Raw genomic sequence first — 19,347 nt, forward strand, 5'->3', positions numbered from 1 at the left:
ACTGCAGGTAATTGACCCCACCCCCCAACACCAGGACAAGATTGTAGACAATTAGACAGCTTGCCAACTTCCCAAAACAAAATAAAAAAGTGAAAAAAACAATACACAAAGAACATTGTCAATAAAACCACAGCTACAATTAAGTTATTAGAAGACCACAGCCGCGATGCTGGAACAATTTGTTACAGAGAGCAAGACATATTGTGTTCCTCATTTATGCCCTGAAGCTCCACTGAATTTAGAGTATGAATCCAAAATGCCTTTCCACAAAGCCTCTCTGTCTAATTGTCTGCAATCCTGTCCTGGTGTTGGGGGGTGGGGTCAATTACCTGCAATGAGATGAGACCAATTTAGCCAAACCAAGTGGGATCATAAGTGAATGTCAAGTCCTGAAATGTGTGTCTCTCTCTTGCTATCATTTGACTCTGAAGAAGGTGTAGCAACACCGAAACGTTGGTCGGGTGTGTGCACAAAATAAAGTCTTGAAAACGAAGCTGCAGTGTGCTCCAGCTTCTCCTTTCCAGCTATGCCAGTGACTTACTGGCAGTGTTGCCAGATGAGGCTGATGATTTCCAGCCCAAAAAAATGCTCAAAATCCGCCTGGAAGCACTAAATCCCGCCCAATTCTATTGATGTCGATGGGAAAGATTGGGCGAGTTTTCCTGTAAAATGCCATTTTTACCCGCAGACGGCCATCCCAAGCAGCCCAATTGGGTGGGAAACAGCCCAATCTGGCAACACTGCTTACTGGAGCCTCAATGCCAGTGATTTCAAAAGCACTGGGACACTGATCTGTGACAGGTCTGTTAGAGCATTAGGTCCAACCCCCTATGGGTGGGGTTGAAAAGGTGGGAAAAAGGCTTGTAGTCTCAACAGAAATCCACCTCTCTTACACTTCCTATGTCGATGATGCAAAATGACAATTTTTACATCATTGACATAGGAAGTGTTAAGAGATGAATGCGGATTTCTCCTATCTCAGGGGGAATTGAGAGATTTTTGAAAGACCATTCAAAAGTATGACTGGGTGTCTATCAATGGAAAGCCTAATGCAAAATGGGTGGAGTGTCCCTTTAAATATTTGTATGTGCGTGTCCTTTCTATCGTCCAGTCTGCATACCCCTGCCTAACTATTTTTCCTGGGACTTTTGCAGGGCAAACCAAAACCGCTAACTTGCATAGTCTAACATCAGCAGTATTTTATCTGACTCGTGGTCATCGGGAAGCCACTATCAGGGAGACTTCTTGAACTTCATGCAGACTTGGGATGTCTGGTCTTCCCACTGCCGGCAATCTGCAGGCTTTAAGTCCCGCGGTCAGGTGAAGAAGAGCATGTAGCTTCCTCCGTGATCAAACTCAAAATGAAATATAATATGCAGCAGCTTCTAATGCACGAGAGAGAGAGAGAGGGAGAGAGAGAGAGAGAGAGAGAGAGAGAGAGAGAGAGAGAGAGAGAGAGAGAGAGAGAGAGAGAGAGAGAGAGAGAGAGAGAGAGCGCAGCCTGCACCTGGATGTGTGTGTGTGTGTGTGTGTGTGTGTGTGTGTGATGCTCTTTTGCTCTATGATGTTGAAATTACTGATTTGGGTTTTGGTGGAAAATGACCAAGTAACAAGGTGAATATTTGCTGCAATAGGCAATATTAGTTGTGAAATAACAATAGCCATTGTAGGTTATTTATTTTACACATTATTGACTAAAATGACTAAAAATTGAAATGTTGACTAAAATGTGAAATGTTGACTAAAATGACTAAAATGACTAAAATTTGACTATGACTAAAATTGATTTTCGTCATTTTGACAAAGACTAAGACTAAATTGGGAAGGCAATGACTAAAATATGACTAAGACTAAAATTGATTTTCGTCATTGTGACTAAGACTAAGACTAAATCAAAAAAAGGTGACGAAATTAACACTGGTGTGTGTGTGTGTGTGTGTGTGTGTGTGTGTGTGTGTGTGTGTGTGTGTGTGTGTGTGTGTGAGTGTGTGTGTGTATGTGTGTGTGTGTGTGTGTGTGTGTGTGTGTGTGTGTGTGTGTGTGTGTGTGCGCGCATAAAGAGAGGCACACACACACACACCACCCAGCACAGTTACGTGTGTGAGAGTCACATGATTAAAAGGAAAGGTATCACAGTGGTTACATAACGTAAGAAGAGTTCAAAAACAGATCCCTTGATGAACATTGTCACTCAAGAAAAATCGATTTGTACAACCCATGATGCGTCCCAGAGTTTGCGTGCATTTTTTCCCCTCTCATCACTTTTTCCCCGCAAGAATCAATCAGTGGTCAACCAAGAAAGTGTCACTTTGGATGAGTATGGGCTGCGGGAGGGGAGCTCTCAAAGTTTGCCTTTCCGATCAGCAGCAGCACACAATATTATTATACCGCGTCTGGTGGGACGCCACCGTGACTGCCAGAGCTGTCACAATACACCAGGCATCCTGAACAACACCCCTAATCTTAAGAGACACTCGTATACACGGAACGGTTCTCTTAACCCAGTGGTTACCAAAAAATGTTTTTGGTTGGGAACCCATTTTCGGTGACCCCTTCTCCACCCACAAACTCCAAATGCTACAGTGCAAATGCTTTTGCCTCTTAACCCGCTAAAACACAGCGTTATGAATTTGTTGTTACCAGAATGGCCATTAGAGAGTCATAGTGCATTACTAAAGGCCCTGTGTCATGTCATAGTAGTACAGTAGTACTACTGGTAATTAACCTTTCAATGACCATTACAATATGCCTCAGATGGTATGGTGTGAATTAAGGGGCTACTATTGCTACATTTTAATCTGAAATTTCCACGAAATTAAAGACATGTATTGATAAGCCAAAGTGAATACTGTTACTAACCAATTCATATACTACTTATATGAAAGCACAGCCCTTTTTTCGCACCGATCTCCCTGCAGTACTGGTCGCAACCCCCACTGTGGGAACCACTGGCAATACCACAGGCAATAAATCTAAGCATAACTCTTTGAACACATATCTTTGGTTGAAGAGGCCAAACCATTTTCAATAGTTGTGTATGACAATACAACACTTCACTGTGATGTGCTGTAAATACACTACATTACAAATCAGTGCCACACGTTTTTCAGAATGCACCAAACAGTGCTTGACAAGAATACTGGAACAGAAATTGCATCGAGTACCCACACAATTGGTCCATTTGTACATGGAGCAGCAGGTAAATTCATCCCCTATATGTATATGTATGTAGTTATAAATGCATGTATGTATATCATCCTCCATCCAGCCAACGCTCACAAACCAGCGCTGACAAAAGAGCTGGAACTGACATCCAGTCAGCGTTGGTGGAGGATGAGAAGAAGCAGAAGGCAGGGGTGAGATGCCAACTACACGCCAGAGGGAGTGAAGAGAGAGAGAGAGAGAGTGAAGGAGTAAGACTGATGGTCTTCATATGAGTCCTGGATCGCATTCACAGACCTTCTCTGGCATGTTATGTGCATTTGATTTTAACACACAGGTATAACTCATGATGGCCTTGCTTTGCGCAATTTGTGTTGTGAACGAGCACAGGCATCTTCTAAATGGATGCTATGCATGCACCATGCGGTATGAGGGATCATTAGAGTTGGGCTGGGATGGGAGAGGCAATGTCATAAAAACAAAAAAAACACATCAACCTGACACAAGACACCATGTCTAAGGTAACTGCTCTACACCAGGCTCATAAAAGAATATGGCTTCGGCCCGGGATTCCACTAAGGGCAGGACTTCTTTTGACAAATGAACATGGACAGGTACTGCCCAGCTCGTAAAAGATGATGGGCTCCTACCTGGTGGAGGAATTTGTGTGTGTGTGTGTGTGTGTGTGTGTGTGTGTGTGTGCGTGCGTGCGTGCGTGCGTGCGTGCGTGCGTGTGTGTGTGTGTGCGCGCGCGCGTGTGTGCGTGCATACTTTTTTTGCACGAGTGAAGAATTCTTCTACCTAGAAGTAGAAGAATATTTTTGTGTGCTTGAGTATGTGTGTGCACGTGTCAGCATGTGTCCACGTTTTATGTCCTTTTTGATACCACAGCTACAGTACTTACCATTCTTCCCTGGGCCTGTAGACCGTGCATACTCTAAAAAAATGTAACCGTTGCCTTTTAAAAATGACTTTTTTTCTTTACAAAATTTAACAGCTGAATGAGCATCCTATAAGATGGGTGATTCCATATTCTTTGCTAGGGATTGTATCATATAATACTCACCACTCCCCCAGAGCCTCCAGACATCGCATGCGGCCCAGGATGAGCTCTGGGTCCTCCTTGTTGAGGTCGATCTTCTTGTCATAGGCCACCAGGGCGTCCTCCCACTCGTGCAGCTTCTCGTACCACGTGGCCTGGATTTCCTGCAGAGGGCGAGGGTGTTTCAGTAAATTAGATAGGGAAGCCACAAGGGGGAGGGCACAAAAGGGTCAGTTGTCTAAGGCCCAGGGAGAGAAGGGGCCCAGAATTGGGGTCTCATTACATAGCATGTAATGGGTGGGTGGTCCGATCAACAGACTTTGTCTCAGCGCCCAGCTTAAGCTGTCTGAGGCCTTGAATTACATGACACTTGAATGAAAGTGACTTAGTTAGGTACAGGAGAGTGGATACAGTCCCTGGAGCAATGTGATGCTACACTCCCTTGGTTCAAAAGCAATTGAGCATGGAACCTTCCAAGACAATGAGGCAATGAATAGGTGACGTACGTCTTTTTGCTTTGTTTTGCAGATTTGCTGTTGCCATCCAAATCAATATCATGCTACAGTATTAAAGTACTATTAAACCAAAACAGGAATGACTTCAGGGATGATCTAAACGGAGACAGTGATGATGGCGGCCATGACATTGCCTGTCTCCCCCATCACTGAAATCAAAATTTCATAGATGCACTATAGGTGGTCTAAAGACACAGGAGAAAAAGACATCAGCCTCCATTCTGCTATGATTTATCAAACTGATCATGTCCATAAAACCATGAACTCCATTCTGCTGTTTTATGGTTCGGTGATGACATTGACATTTTCTTCACAAAAGTGCATTGACAATTGAGTGAAGGACATTCCATCATTAAAATGAACATGAGAACACCCATAGGCTGAGCGCCTAGGATTCTTTTTGCCAATTAAAGTTAAGAGAAACAGATGTTCTTTTTCTGGAGGAAAAGGAACAAGAGAGCACAATCGATGTCCACTGCTCAAACGATTCCAAGTCTAAACTTGCTTTCGTGGCAGTGCCGTGGCCCAATAGTGGGGCACTAGGTTGCTACGCCGGCAACCCGGGTTCGATTCTGGCCCAGGTAATTTGCTGGTCCTTCCCTGTCTCTCTCTCCCCACTCATTGCCTGTCTATCCTCCACTGTCCTGTCAAAAATAAAGGTATAAAAAGCCTTAATATATATATATGTGTAAAAAACTTGCTTTCGTAACACAATGTTACGTCAGTGATCAAACTCACTGCCTGAACACATACACAAGAGAGTGCCCTGTGTACTCAAAACACGTTTCCTTCGCACTCTGCAGCAGCTGAAGGACCGCAGACTGCTGATTTTAATGTCCAATTATCATTCACACCACCCACACTTCAGTGGAGGTGTTGAAGGGACCTCTAGCTGGGAGGTCTTTTAATCCCTGAAGGTTTCATAGGCACCTCAAGCTGGGCTTCAGTGACAACTAGCACCTATGACAACAAGGCAAAATAAACACATGGACAGACAACGTAGCAGGCCTTTAGAGGATGGATGGGTGGTGTGCAGGAAGGGAGAGGTAGAGGTAGAGGCAGTGGAGGGAGAGAGAGAGAGAGAGAGAGAGAGAGAGAGAGAGAGAGAGAGAGAGCAAGAGCGAGAGCGAGAGAGCAAGAGCGAGAGCGAGAGCGAGAGCGAGCGAGCGCACAGAAGACTATGCATTGGCCCCAGTCTTCATTTTTCAAGACACCAGCAACAATAAGCTACTGTCAACTCTGTTTGCAAACACTTGGGGCAAAAGAGGAGTGGTGCTCACATGAAAATCAACGTCTGGCCACTTTGTAGGTGAAGTGAGTCACAAAGCAGTTTCAACAAACGTCACGTCTCAGTAGCAGGAATTGGCCCATTACATTCCTCATCAGGAAACATTTTAGTAGTTTCATAAAAAAATGACAGGCCCAAATTGGTAAATGAGGGTACGTATATACTATATATAACGCATATAATTTCTGCATGTTCCATGTGTGTGTGCAACTTCTGAACTGAGCTATTGTTGTAGGTTTTTTTTTGGAATCTATTAAAATTTAACTAGAACATTCAGCAACCCATGACGTGATAATGTCCTCCAATGACCTGCGAAGACTAGGTGATGCGCCTGACTGACTGACAGGTCAGCTGGTAACGAGAGAGCTGGGAAATAAGAAGGAACACTGGGACCTTCTGGCTTCCTGGTACAAAAAGAAGCAGCATGGAAATGAGACCAGGATCAGATCTGCTGACTGGCAGTTCTTCTTCCAAAAATCTTCTGGAAGTCTTTCTCTGATACTTCAAACAAGTTGTGCAACCATGGTGAATACAGACCAAAAAAAATGTGAGATTGAAAAGGGACAAAGGGAGGGAAAAAACAAGTGGCCTGGCCCATAAAATCAAAACCTCCAACCCGTGAAACAGTTGGGGGGGTGGGAGCTCACGCGGTTAGGAAAGGTTCTGAGCTCCTTGCAGACACTCAATAAAGTAAATTGCGGATAAAACGTTCCTTAAATGTTACCTTAACGCCATGAGCTGTGTAAAATTGCCCTTTCTGCACATGCTGCTGCTGTCACCATCACCCTCACCATCCACCACAGACGTCTCTCCTTAATGTCCTTAACACGTTCCTGGAGACACGTGCCTCAGTGATGATGTCTGGCTGTCTGTCAGCCCCGATTCGCCAAAACAAAAGGTCAAAATTGGACACTGGTGTATGTAGCAAACACTGGATCAAGACGGGGATGATTGCTGGAGAGCACTATTACATCTTGCTGCAATTAAACCAACACAAGCAAAGAGAGAGAGAGGTAATCAAAGCCAAACAAAAGAGGCCCTTGTCTGAAGTCTTATGCAACGGGCGTGGAAAAAACAAGTCGCGTTCATGTCCGAGGCATGTCTGATGTTAGTCACTCAGCTCATATCTGGGCATGGTGCTCATATCTGGACATTGCTCTTTTTGGAGAGCGCCATGGGACATGTGACAGTGGAAAGTGCAGGGGTTCACATATGGCCAGGTCACCTGGTCACACTGGATGATGCAGTCACACTGGATGATGCAGGCCCAACATTGTTACATAAAGGAATAAACACGTGTGCATTAACGCTGTCCATTTACAGGCGTGGGTGTGTTTAAAGTAACATGCACACCCTACAGAGTGAGCGGTGAAATTTCATGGTTAAAGGATCTTCAGGATCTTCTAGAATTCAGATTTCCATGTCATTGAATTGAAGTGATGAAATCTAACAACTAGACAAGATTATTAATTTCAATGCATCACGCAGTAGAAAATCCTGTTTTAAATAAAAACATGCCCAGTCTGAGTGCGAATCAATACTATGAACAGAGGAGGAACCAAGCTGAATTAGCCATATCTGTCTTCAAGTAGTACATTTAACCCACAACACTAGAAATCAAAATGCCTTCCACATAACCCTGACTGACTGGGTATGCACACATCCACGTGTGTGTGTGTGAGAGAGAAGTACTGTACAATATGTGCAGGGGCACGTGTCTGAAACTGTACTCATTTTGTGGCCAGGGGAGTGCACATGAGTGCATATGTCTGTGCAAGAGCAAGGGCGAGGGGGGTATGGTGCATGGTGAGCCATTCCATTAGGGCTATTAAGATTGGGTTCCACCAAGAGTGGAACAGGCACGGGGAAGACAGATCAAATGAGCGAGAGTGAGAGATGCACACAGAGATGAGAGGGAAAAACACAGTGATGGAGAAAGAGAGTGAGGGAGGGGGAGAGAGGGGGAGCAGGAGATGGAGAGATAGAGAGGAAGCGATAAATGAATCTTACCAGTTCTCCGAAGTGCTTCATGGCATATTCCAGCACCCCTGATGCTGCCTCTGGCTGCTGCAGCTTGTTGTTGATGCTGAAACACATGAGAAACACAGAGAGCATGTGTTAGATTCTGCTGTGTGTGTGTGTTTATGTGTGTCCCTGTGTCCACACAGCAACGCAGGCGTGTGTGTGTGTGTGTGTGTGTGTGTGCGCGCCCGTGTGCTTGTGCGTGCATCCGTGTACACACGTGAGTGTATATACTATGTGCGTGTGTATCTCTCTCTGTGGACACATAGGAGAAAGCATAGGGTTACGCTTGTGTGTGTGTGTGTGTGTGTGTGTGTGTGTGTGTGTGTGTGTGTGTGTGTGTGTGTGTGTGTGTGTGTGTGTGTGTGTGTGTGTGTGTGTGTGTGTGTGTGTGTGTGTGTGTGTGTGTGTGTGTGTGTGTGTGTGTGTGACCTTCCTGTGGCAGGCGTCTGGCTGCTCAGGGGAGTACTATGACAGTGTGATGGATGATGGCTGAGGTCAGGTATATAAGGCCCGATCAGAGCCCGATGAAACAGAAGCAACGACTTCCAGACTTCCAGGCCGTCCACCGTCTGAACGATGGCACCCCAGACCCAGCACAAGCTAGAACATTTAAGGGAAGGGGGTCTGGGTGATGAGATGGGGGTGCTTTTCTTGGGAAAAATAACAGCTAAACAGTGCAGAGAGGAAGTACAGTAACTGGGGGCCAAATCCCTCTGAGATCGCAGGCGACATCTGAGTCCAACCACGGCTCCACGGCTGCAGTGGCCTTATAAACAATGCGGCTGACAGAGTTATTGCACTGTAACAGTCTTGTGATAATTTGTACAAATTTCCTCCACTGAGCCATTTAGAAGATGCGTGCAGCAGCTTTTTATCAAAAGCACCAGCTGTCTGAACAGGAGGGATGCAATAAACAAAAGTTAATCGCTTTGGATGAAGAAGAACAAAAGGTGGTGGAACATCTCACAACTAGGGAATAATAACAGATTTCACAAGCTGTTTCTCTGCACACGTCACAGCATCTGCACGCCAGCCTCACCTCATCACAAGCTCAACTAAGTCCCGATTATCCTATTAACACCTATTAATCCGGGCCCGTTGTCAGACGTTGCACACCTTCTACTACCGAAAGACAATTTATTGGCCTCGACTGGTTGTTTGTATTATGCCCTGTAAAAAGTCATCATTAAAACTCCTTCCCAGGTAGACGTGGGTAGAGCGCACAGAGATTGCGGGTTGTGATGCAGACTCAGACTGAGTGTAATCGTGATGATGGCCGGGCGAGATAAACGGCCTAGCCATCTATATTGCTGTCATGTCCTCTGATCCCCCTAATGCGTGTTTAGAAACTCCCCCATCTGGAAGCACTCATGAGAAAAGCCAGGGCAGGCCGCATCACAGCCCCTCTCCCTGCACTGCCAGCATCAGGGCCGAGCCTACTCCACTCGACTCCTACATCTGCTAAAGTGCAACAACATTTGGTGGGAGACCGAGAGAGAAACGAGTTTCGGTAAGAAGCAACTTACAGGAACAAAAATATCACTTGATGTGTGTGCTGCGCTATACGTCTGGAGCTGGGGTCTGTCAGACGTCAGACGTTAGTGGATCTGCCGCTGTTGTGTTACTGCTGGTGGATGATCATGATGGATGCGCACTGTCAAGGTTTTCCCATCAGCAGTCGTCAGACTGGAGACTCTCAAAGAGGTGATGAGAACTACACTACACCCCCCGCCGACACCTGCGCGCACTGTTATTTTACACTAAGGCCCGCTTCCACAGAGGTCCCAGCTTGCCGCTGTGAGGGGAACACCCATCAATATCCGGCTTTTGGCTGGTTAGTACTGACCCCTTACAAAGCTGGGGACACAGTGCTGTGTCTACAGCATGGGGCCAGAAGTTAAACATGCTGTGTGTGGATGGAGCCAATTTTGAGACCGGCGGCTGAAAGTCATATATTTGGAACTTGGGAAATTACACTTGATATGTGAAACTTGGAGGCTCGTTGAATCTGCTGCTATCCTTCACCTTCACTGAGGCCCTCTACTTAATCAATTTGACACTGCTAGCCGTGGCAATCGAACAAAGCAGAATGGAGCGTGTGACTCTTTTAGTTGGTTACAGACTTACGTGTACTGATGTGCGAGATAATGTTAAGAGTCAGAGTGAATGGCTCAAGAATAAAACTCACTGAGGACTTTTTAGATACTGAAAAGTCAAGATGAGTTTCAAGCCATCTATACTTTCTATATTGCATGGCTAGATAATTATGCAACAGTCTTTCAATAAATAGAACGTCTATCAAGCCTTAAAGAGAAGGTGTCATTCAAATCAATTCATTTGTAAATGCATTCACCCTACATGACACAGTCCCTATACTCGGCAGCTATAAAATAAGAGAACTTTATTACTCTATGGCAACACTCATGGTCCCACTTGAATGAAGTGTGTTTTGTGGCACACAGTATAGATGTAATAAACACCTTTATTTCTTGCATAGAATAACACACAAATAAAATGTTAAAATATAATTATTCTAACAGCATGTATGCGAATAAGGATATTACATAATTCCAGCTAAACAGTGCAAACAAAACACCTCTGTGTTTGAATGTTTGGTTTAACATTTTAAGTGTTAGCAGGACGCGGGTGGACGGAGCATGGAGCTCGAATTTCATCGTCACCTCATGAGGTTATAATGCAGTATCTCTGGCAGGAAAATGTCCCTGGGTTCACGTTGAGCTGGCGCCCAATCCGTCTCCTAATAGGCCGCTGAGAGCAAAACAGCAAAAGGAGTCACGCGTGTCATTTGAGTTCTTTGAAAGCGGCTGGGTGATATCCTTCCTCTCTACATAGGGGGTCCTCCTCTCTGGGGTTTTCCTGAAGAGTGAAATGATTGAAGGTGGCCAAAGATCAACCCGCCTTAGGCCAACCAAACTCTTTAAACCGCTGAACCAACTTGTGACTATGCCCTGTGGGATAGAAGCTCAACGCCGCTAGATAAATTACTGAGCGTCTGCTGCCAATACAGGAAAAGACATACACAGTGCAGTGAGAGAGAAAAGAGAGAATGGGTGCATGTATGTGTTCTCAAGAAATCATCACAGACAACCAGTGATAAATTATTTCGTTACTGCTCTAACTAACAGAGCAGTGCTGAAGATGTTCCGCAGTGCACGGAGCACTCAACACGGAGCTGAAGCGCAGAAACCAGGAACAACAGAGAAGCAGCGCCAGTCATTCATCTGAGGATGTTGGCCTCAGTCATTGCCACCAGTCAAATGCTGGCTTTTAAAGACAAGACTGATGAGACAAACAGTCTGTCTGACACCGCATGACTGCTGCGTTGTCTTGCAGAGAGGGTTTAGATTGTGCTAATATTGCAGATCTTGAGTGTTATCAGATGGGTTCAGTATCAGTGGTTTATTCCCATTGGAGTTTTTCAAAAAGGGAAATTATTTGGACTGGCTGTTGTGTTGATACTACTTGCAATGGTCTTTGGCACAGCATAGATCTATGTCAAGATTGTTATGTCATTCATCTGTTTTGTTTTGTTTTTTTTAAAGCTGTCTCATAGGACAATTTGCAGGCACAGGACCGCTAGACAAGACTGAGACAAGAATGAAGACACTCATTATCACAAAAATTCAGAAGATCATATGTAATCATGTAGGTGGTTGTACATCACAATGAGATTAAAAAAACAAAAAACAAAAATGGTATAACATATAAGGATTATTTATGCCCTCTCTTACAGTCATTACAGTTCTTGGTAGAAAATTGCAAAAAAAAAAACCCCAAAAAAACCCCTCTTTCAAGCATACAGACCACACGGTGCAATCAGACCACTCAAGAAGGATTTAATTACTCAGAGATTTTGGCTTATCCTTCCTTCCATTCGTCGTCAATTCTTCCTCTAGGCCTTTCTGCCAATGTCTTCAAACCGACATCAAAGTAATGGCAGTAATAAAGCCGGAGGAGGAAAGGAGAGCCCCTGCAGCCAGCCAGACTTGTGTGCAAAGTCTGATACCTGGTGGTAAGCTAATGCCAAAAACACAGCCTTCTGCCTGGAGAGTAATGTCCTTATACTCCTGAACCAAAAAAAAGAGCTTAACATGTGCAAGTACTTGCAACTGTTACACAGCCAAAAGAAAGGAGACAAAGGACCATTTCTTAGCAAACTACAAAAGGATGCATTAGTCTGGAAACTCGGTGGTCAAGCCTTCAATTGTGTTATATAACCTAACAGGCAAGGAGCTATCGAGCGAGAGAGAGTGCCAGAGAGAGAGAGAGAGAAGGAGAGAGAGAGAGAGAGTCAGAGAGAGTGCCAGAGAGAGGGAGGGAGGGAGATAGTTGATGGGAGTGAAGGGGTTTTGGGGATGGGGTGAGATGGTGATGGTGGGGGCGGGGGCAGTAGAAAGAGAAGAGCTGATGATCCCATGCTCACATGTGGTTTCTGGTTCCAATTCGCCAAGGTACCCATTCCTGAGTTACATTTTGACTCTGCAGAGAAAAAAAATTGACGCCTGCCAAAAAAACCCTGGGCAGGACGGCTCAATCAACTCGCAAGGAAAGAAAAGTGCAGTAATCTGTATACAGCCTCCCTGCGCATATACATACGCTACCACTGACTGATACAGCCACACACACACAAAGGTATAGCATCGGGTTGGACGGGGTTTTAGTATTCCAGATGTGTTGCTGGGAGATGACTAACGGTAACAGGAGACATAATGAAGCCTGTGTGAACCCCGGGGACATTTTCTACGTCTCTTTTTTGAGGCCATCTGGCCTGGAGCTCCCCACACACACACATACACATCTAAACACAAACAGATGATTGGCTTTGTTGCTTGACACGGCCAAACTGACCAGCAAACTCCCTGTGTAGATCTTGTAAAATGAAGAAATACCAGCCTACGGTAGATCAATTTGGGCCACTGTGCCACTTTGTGCTGTTCATCCACACACGAGACTTGAGACGACTCAGGTGCCACTGAGGGCAGACTCTATTATCTAATCAGGTCTGGGTGGTGATATTTTGATGTACCACGCAGTCAGACATTCCAGATGCTATCTAAAAACAAACAAACAAAACTAAAATCACATAGAAAAAGCAGCACATGTCATTCTGCCTCCGCAATCCAGTGCATCAATGCTAAGGACTCTGTGGTAATGAAGCAGGATCACCGGAGCTCGGAGCAACTCAGCCGTGGATGTTTAATATTTATTTTTAAAGGGGCAAGACTAAAGTTTAACATGGCATCTTCATCCCACATCAGTCTCTTCACTCTGGTGATCCTCCTTCATTAGGCCTACAAAACTAAAATCGGTAGCAATTATTTAATTTTTTTAGAAAGAATGCATGTGAAATGGAAATGTGCTTAAATAAGCATGATATTTTTTAATGTGAAACACTCAGACATTTATGACCATATTCGACCATATTCCAAAAGACACATTTATTCCACTCATCGCAAATGCCCTCTAACAAAGGTCTTATATTAATCAGAAGGCAATAAAAAAGATTAGTGCGGCAAATTTTGGGGAAAAAGTAAATATCACGGAAGGTATAAAGAAAAGCAATCGCATAAAATTAATTTTTAATACCTTTAACGTAAACCATATCCCTTGAATGAGGCTTAACTGATTAAAAGAATGGAAACTTCTCATCACACTCCACTAATGTTCCGCTAATAAAAAAAAATTAAAAACGTCCTTTCCACTGGCATGTCCTGTGCATGTCTCTTCCAAACGGGAATGCCAACCCAAATGCTAATGCACCCTTACATTATAATAATTGTCTCTCAAAGACAAAGACGAGCTCATAGCTGTCCTGGCCAGGAATAACAAGAGGCACACTGCCCTTAAATATGATCTCTAGTCCCCTAATGCAATCACTGCGTGAGTTTTGTGTGTTGGCTTACCAAGGTCTGGCATCTCCAAGCTGACTGCGGAACACTGCTCAGCGGCATGCCGTATTAGGGTCTGGCACTTGCTGGATAAGTATATTCTGACAGTTATCATGCCACTGATTTTGATAATAATTTTGACTTTGAGCATAATACTGTCCAAATCTAAGTGGCAATCAACATGCTATCGCAGCATGAAGGAAGGGGGAATAACACACTTCTTGGATAGCAGCACCAGTGGAGAAATTCTACTTTGACTCCATAGAGTACAATACAGAGTATCCAGACTAAATCAATAACCAAGATAAGCTGATGCCTCTGGTTGAAGACCTTAACAAAATTGTTTGTTGTTACATTGCTTTGTGGATTGAAATGTTCTCATATTGGCAGTAAGCTGCATTGAGGAACTTTGGTGCAGCATCTTTCTCCTAGTACTGGCTTTTACCAACAGGTATCCAGATTTCTGAGATGGCAGGGGGAAAAAATCACAGTTGACAATGGACTGATTTGGGACTATCCAGGGATTATGTGATGTGCATAGGAGGTAGCATTCTCCCCTGGAAGGACCTTTGAGCATAAATGATGGCTTCTGAAATGAATAGGCACACTGTTCAGGGTCTTGATCCATCGCAGCTCGTATGTTCCACAACTGCTTTTCCTGCTGGACAACCTCTTTTTTGAGCTCCCAGACATAAACACACCCTGGGAGTGCTCACCTCTGTTCACCCCGAAAGCGGAAGTCTACTGTATTCTTTTCCCCCGTGCTCGATTACATCATCCTACCTGAGTTATGGCCACGAGAGCTGGCCTGAACTACCTAATCAGTATGCCTGATTTACAACGAAAGGCAATATTCAGATCGTAACTCTGAAGTCTAATGGGTTCCATGACAGACTAGAGTGGAGTTGGGCAGAGCAAATAACTACATGGCCAATAATTATGAACTTGTCAGACAAAGTGCAGCCTTTTTAAGAGGTGTTAAAGGTAAAAGTCTAAGCTTATAAGGTTACTAACTTCAAAGGCCAGGAATTTTCATATTGCTGTTTATGTTTTTAGGGCAATGGAGTGAATCTTTCCCCCATCCAAACATTTAAGACATTGAAATACCTGCACCAACCAAACTATCATAACAGTAGATTTTTTTTGTTAGTTTAAAAACAGGTGTTGACAGACATAAAAACAAGAATCGAGATCACAGTATAATAGCAAACATCAGACGAATGGAAAGCGCATTCTTGACGCGGAACCTTGGGCAGCAGGCAATGGCGGCTCATTGAAAAAATGTGGCTGTTTTTAAAGCCTTTCGGGTGTACATATTTTGTGAGGATGTCTTCATTTCACGGATATGAAATAACCCAAATAGGCACGGTACATCATTCCAAGAGGACAAGACCTGCCAACCGTTTCCCATCTCCTCTTCAGCCACTCCCTGCCACCCAACACATCTGAACCTGGGGGCTGACTGCTCTTCCAGAAAAAGGAAAACACAGTCTGGAATGAAAACCCAATGAAAGAGTAGGGGGAAACAAATAGAGGGTAGCGCTTCCCTCTTCGTCGCTCCAGCCTAATCTAATTTGGTAAGTATACTCATTCGATTACTGCTGAATTTCATGCCGTCCAGCCTTCTGAACCTCTGGCTCCAGTCCCGGGTGTCAAAGCCTGAGAACACTAACTGCGGCTGGCTTTTTAGGTTAAGGAACAGGACATAGCTGAATGATTATTTGATATTACACAACATTTTTAAAATCACGCTTTCAGGAAATATCTTTTTTTAAATTCTGAATATTAACTGTTTTCCTTACGGACAGTCACCAATTCAGAGTCTTACATAATATCGGCCCAGCTTTCTTTTTTCTAGCTCATTTTTTCACCTTAGCACAGAAGCTTGCCTTTCAGCCATTACAGACGGTCTGGTAAAGTCATCGGGGCACTGTGCAGCCTACACACACTGGCCACGCAGTTAAGTGTGGAAAAACTTTTTGATCGCCATGCAGTGTGTGTGTGTGTGTGTGTGTGTGTGTGTGTGTGTGTGTGTGTGTGTGTGTGTGTGTGTGTGTGTGTGTGTGTGTGTGTGTGTGTGTGTGTGTGTGTGTGTTTGTGTGTGTGTGTGTGTGTGTGTGTGTGCGCGTGCGTGCGTATGTTGACACCACATGCAGAGGCACATGTGTGCTTGCGTCTGGGGTGCTGTAATACTGTATATATTTTTTTAAACTTAAGATCGTAATGACTGGGCATATGGGTCTGGATGGTGACAACACGTTTCCCGGCCTCCTCCTGGTGAACAGAGAAGCGTGGCTCCAGGCTAGGGAGACACGCCTCTGCACAAACGCAAGCATGTGCTCGCCACACCTGACTCGGTAGCTGCCGAGAGTTTACGTGCGTTGGTGTCTGTGTTCGTGCATGTGTGTGTGTTTGTGCGTATGCATGGGAGTGTGTGCACGTGCATCTGTAAAGAAGCAAGGAAAGCTCTGAGTAACATTCATTAAAGGCACTAGGAGCGTTCAAAGCATTCCACTGCAAACAACTCCATCGCTATAAAAAGAGATGCCTCAGAGTGGCTGTCCTGGACGTAAGAGAACAGTAAAACAGCGGTCGTTAAAAATGTTTTCACCTTGGAGGGTGCCCCTGGACCGACCTTAGTGCTTGCCTTGGTCAAGGGTGCTCCCCTTTGGGCAGTGGAAAATATCACCTGCTTGCATCACAGTACCAAGACCCAAACAGACTGCACAATGCAGTAGTGTTTCCATATACCAATCCATGGCCCATATCTCCTGGAGGCTTTGGTAGTCTGCCTTCTGAACGCAAACAATTGTAAATGAACGCATGGATTCCTTTTTGGATAATCCTGCCACACTTTGGTTGTAATAGGTTTTTTAGGGCCATGAGCCAATGGAAAACAGCCGATAGCGGTAGATATGGCTGGGTGGTTTTGCACAGAGGTCAGATAAAGTCACATCCCCCTGAGATGCTCTAACAACAACGAGCCTTGTTCCCTGGTTAGCCGAACCGCCAGAGCAAAAGCTGAGGGCCATATGGAAGCGAGTCGAACACAGCCGAGCATAGCACTGTTGTGTCTCCAAATGTGTGTGTTGTTGTTAAGTCGCCTTGCACTGCTATGTTTCCGAGCATGTGTCTTATTGTTGTTGTTGTTGGTGTTGTTGTTGTTGTGGTTATGGCTGTTGTTGTTTGGTCCCATTACAAAGAAGAAAGAATAGGAGTCTGGAGAGGGTGCTGTGTAGTGTGGCGTCAAATGCCACTGAACCATCGGGTAATTATCTGTAAGCCGTGTCAAGGCCCTACAGGCTGTTTGGAAGCAGGGAATGTGTGGTGACGGCCAGGCTTGGCCCAGCCCAAGGCTGTGATGCTCGACATGGATCATGCTTTCTGGGAAAGACTGGTTTGTACCAAAGCCTGATTGCAATCAATGATGCTGTCGGATGGAAGGGTGCATGGGCTTACAGCCAACAGCAACTACTCTACTCTACCCCAGTATACTGTGCTTAAGAGCAAAGAGATGTTTTCCATTTTCCATCTTCCAGTCTTCCACCCATCATACATCCCCTGGTCCTTTCAAGCACTGTTGACAGACAGAACCTTGGGTGGGTCAGACATCCTGATAGCAACAATGTAAAAGGCTCACTCACAGACGCATCCAAAAACCACTTGCTATGACGCCTGTAGTCGCCAAACTGACAGGACACAATCAAGCTTTCGGAATTCTTAAAAAAAATAATAATAAAAAAAAAAGACCCACATATGCATGAGACACAGCTCATCCCTTGTGGTCTAATTCTTGGTGTACAAGGGTTGGAGCTGGTGTGTAAGGGTGACTGCCAGGGAGCATGTGGCTGACCGGTTGGTCCTGACCTCAGAGCAAGTCCTCGGGTACCACACATACCTGTGGCCTTGTGCTGAAAACACAGAAAACCAGACCACAGACCACAAATGGGCTATGAAGTATTGCTCATAAAGGAATAAAAAAAAAACACTGAATTTTCCAAGCGTATTGTTAACTTAGCTCTTGCAGCTTGGGGCAAGCGGATGGAGACTGCAGAGAAAGTCTGACAGAAGTTTCTCCAAGATGTCTGTTGACACATCAATTGGCCTAGGCAATGGGTGTTGCCCCCAGGCAAAATCCAAACATTTCTTCAGGTAATGGTAAATACATGGCAAATAGAAATCTATCAGTTAAATGTAAGTGGGGATGTCATGAAACACTACAAACATCTTCATGATAGACCTGCAGAGAACCAGCCTTAAAATAACTGTGCTTTCCAAAACAAGCCAGGGTGTGGTATACATTTTGCAATTACTCCTTTGGCCTTAACTGTTTAGATTTTTTTTCGTCCAAAACTAAACATGCTTGATTAGACAAGTTGGAGACAGAAGAATATCCCCTTGTAAAAACAGTAGTCCAGCACACCATGAAATATCATACGCCATTTCCTTTCGGGAGAGACTAATTCGGAAAGCAGATCGTTTTTCAAATTTCACCACATCATTTATTAGTGGCATGCCGCGCTACCTCATGTCAGACACAGAGGCAGGAGCATGCTCTGTTTGCTTAAGTCTATCTACGGGAGGCTCTCTGACTGATTCATTTGAGACGTGGGCCATTATAAAATGATTGACCAATAATTTGACCCAGAACGTCACCCGATGGGATGACCAGCTGAGAAAACAAGCATGGCTCGGTGAAATGAGAAAACAATCCAATTTCTGGAGGTTGAAAAGACAGAAAGAGAGGGGAGTCTGTCCAAAGTGGCTGTGTGCCGACAGGTATGTAGAGATTTAAACCTCTGATAAGATACTTCAGGTTTCACTGAGGGCCACTGGGGCATGAGGTGATGACAGATGCATTTGGAGACAAAACAAGTTTCCCTGTCTTTAAACCTTCAATTAATAACTCAAGCATTTAACATAAATGCGGAGATCACATTCTTGACCAAAAATCAACAATTTGACCAGCAGGCCACACTGAAAAAACCCCTTCTTTCTACAGGTGGGGTTCATTCTGACACTCCTCTCTTGTCACGTTGGTACCAAGACCTTCTTAGTGATCAGAGGCCTTCATACACAGATGAAGTTCAGAGAATAAAGAGGTGGGACTCTGCCGTGGTACATCTACTTCAGACAGTGATTACTCTGAATGCCATTTTGGGGATAAGCAGATAACTTCATATGGTCACACATGTTTACATTTAGCCTGGCAGGCTACAGAGAGGTCTCACTGTCAACAAAAGCGATGGAAAAAATCAAAGCAACTGCTCTGTGCTCTTTCAAAATGTGAATGTTGACAAAGGGTTCTCCGCACTGGTTTACGTTTTCAAGACAAAGAGATCACTAAGAATGCCCAGACTCTGCCAGCATGACAATCAAGATACACAATGGAAAGTTCAGGAATTC

At 44.6% G+C, this 19,347-nt stretch overlaps 1 protein-coding gene across 2 annotated transcripts in view; it reads right to left on the reverse strand.

The window, feature by feature from the left end:
- Nucleotides 1-19,347, reverse strand: part of mtor (mechanistic target of rapamycin kinase) — a 167,099-nt gene that overhangs the window by 71,646 nt on the left and 76,106 nt on the right. For both annotated transcript variants that reach the window (XM_063208916.1, XM_063208915.1), the window contains exons 29-30: nucleotides 8,018-8,093; nucleotides 4,229-4,368 (exon numbers count right to left, since the gene is read on the reverse strand). In XM_063208916.1, coding sequence (XP_063064986.1) covers nucleotides 4,229-4,368; nucleotides 8,018-8,093 — 216 coding nt within the window. The remainder of the gene's footprint in view (nucleotides 1-4,228; nucleotides 4,369-8,017; nucleotides 8,094-19,347) is intronic.

Source organism: Engraulis encrasicolus, chromosome 10 (assembly GCF_034702125.1).
Source record: "Engraulis encrasicolus isolate BLACKSEA-1 chromosome 10, IST_EnEncr_1.0, whole genome shotgun sequence".
NCBI classification, from domain to species: domain Eukaryota; kingdom Metazoa; phylum Chordata; class Actinopteri; order Clupeiformes; family Engraulidae; genus Engraulis; species Engraulis encrasicolus.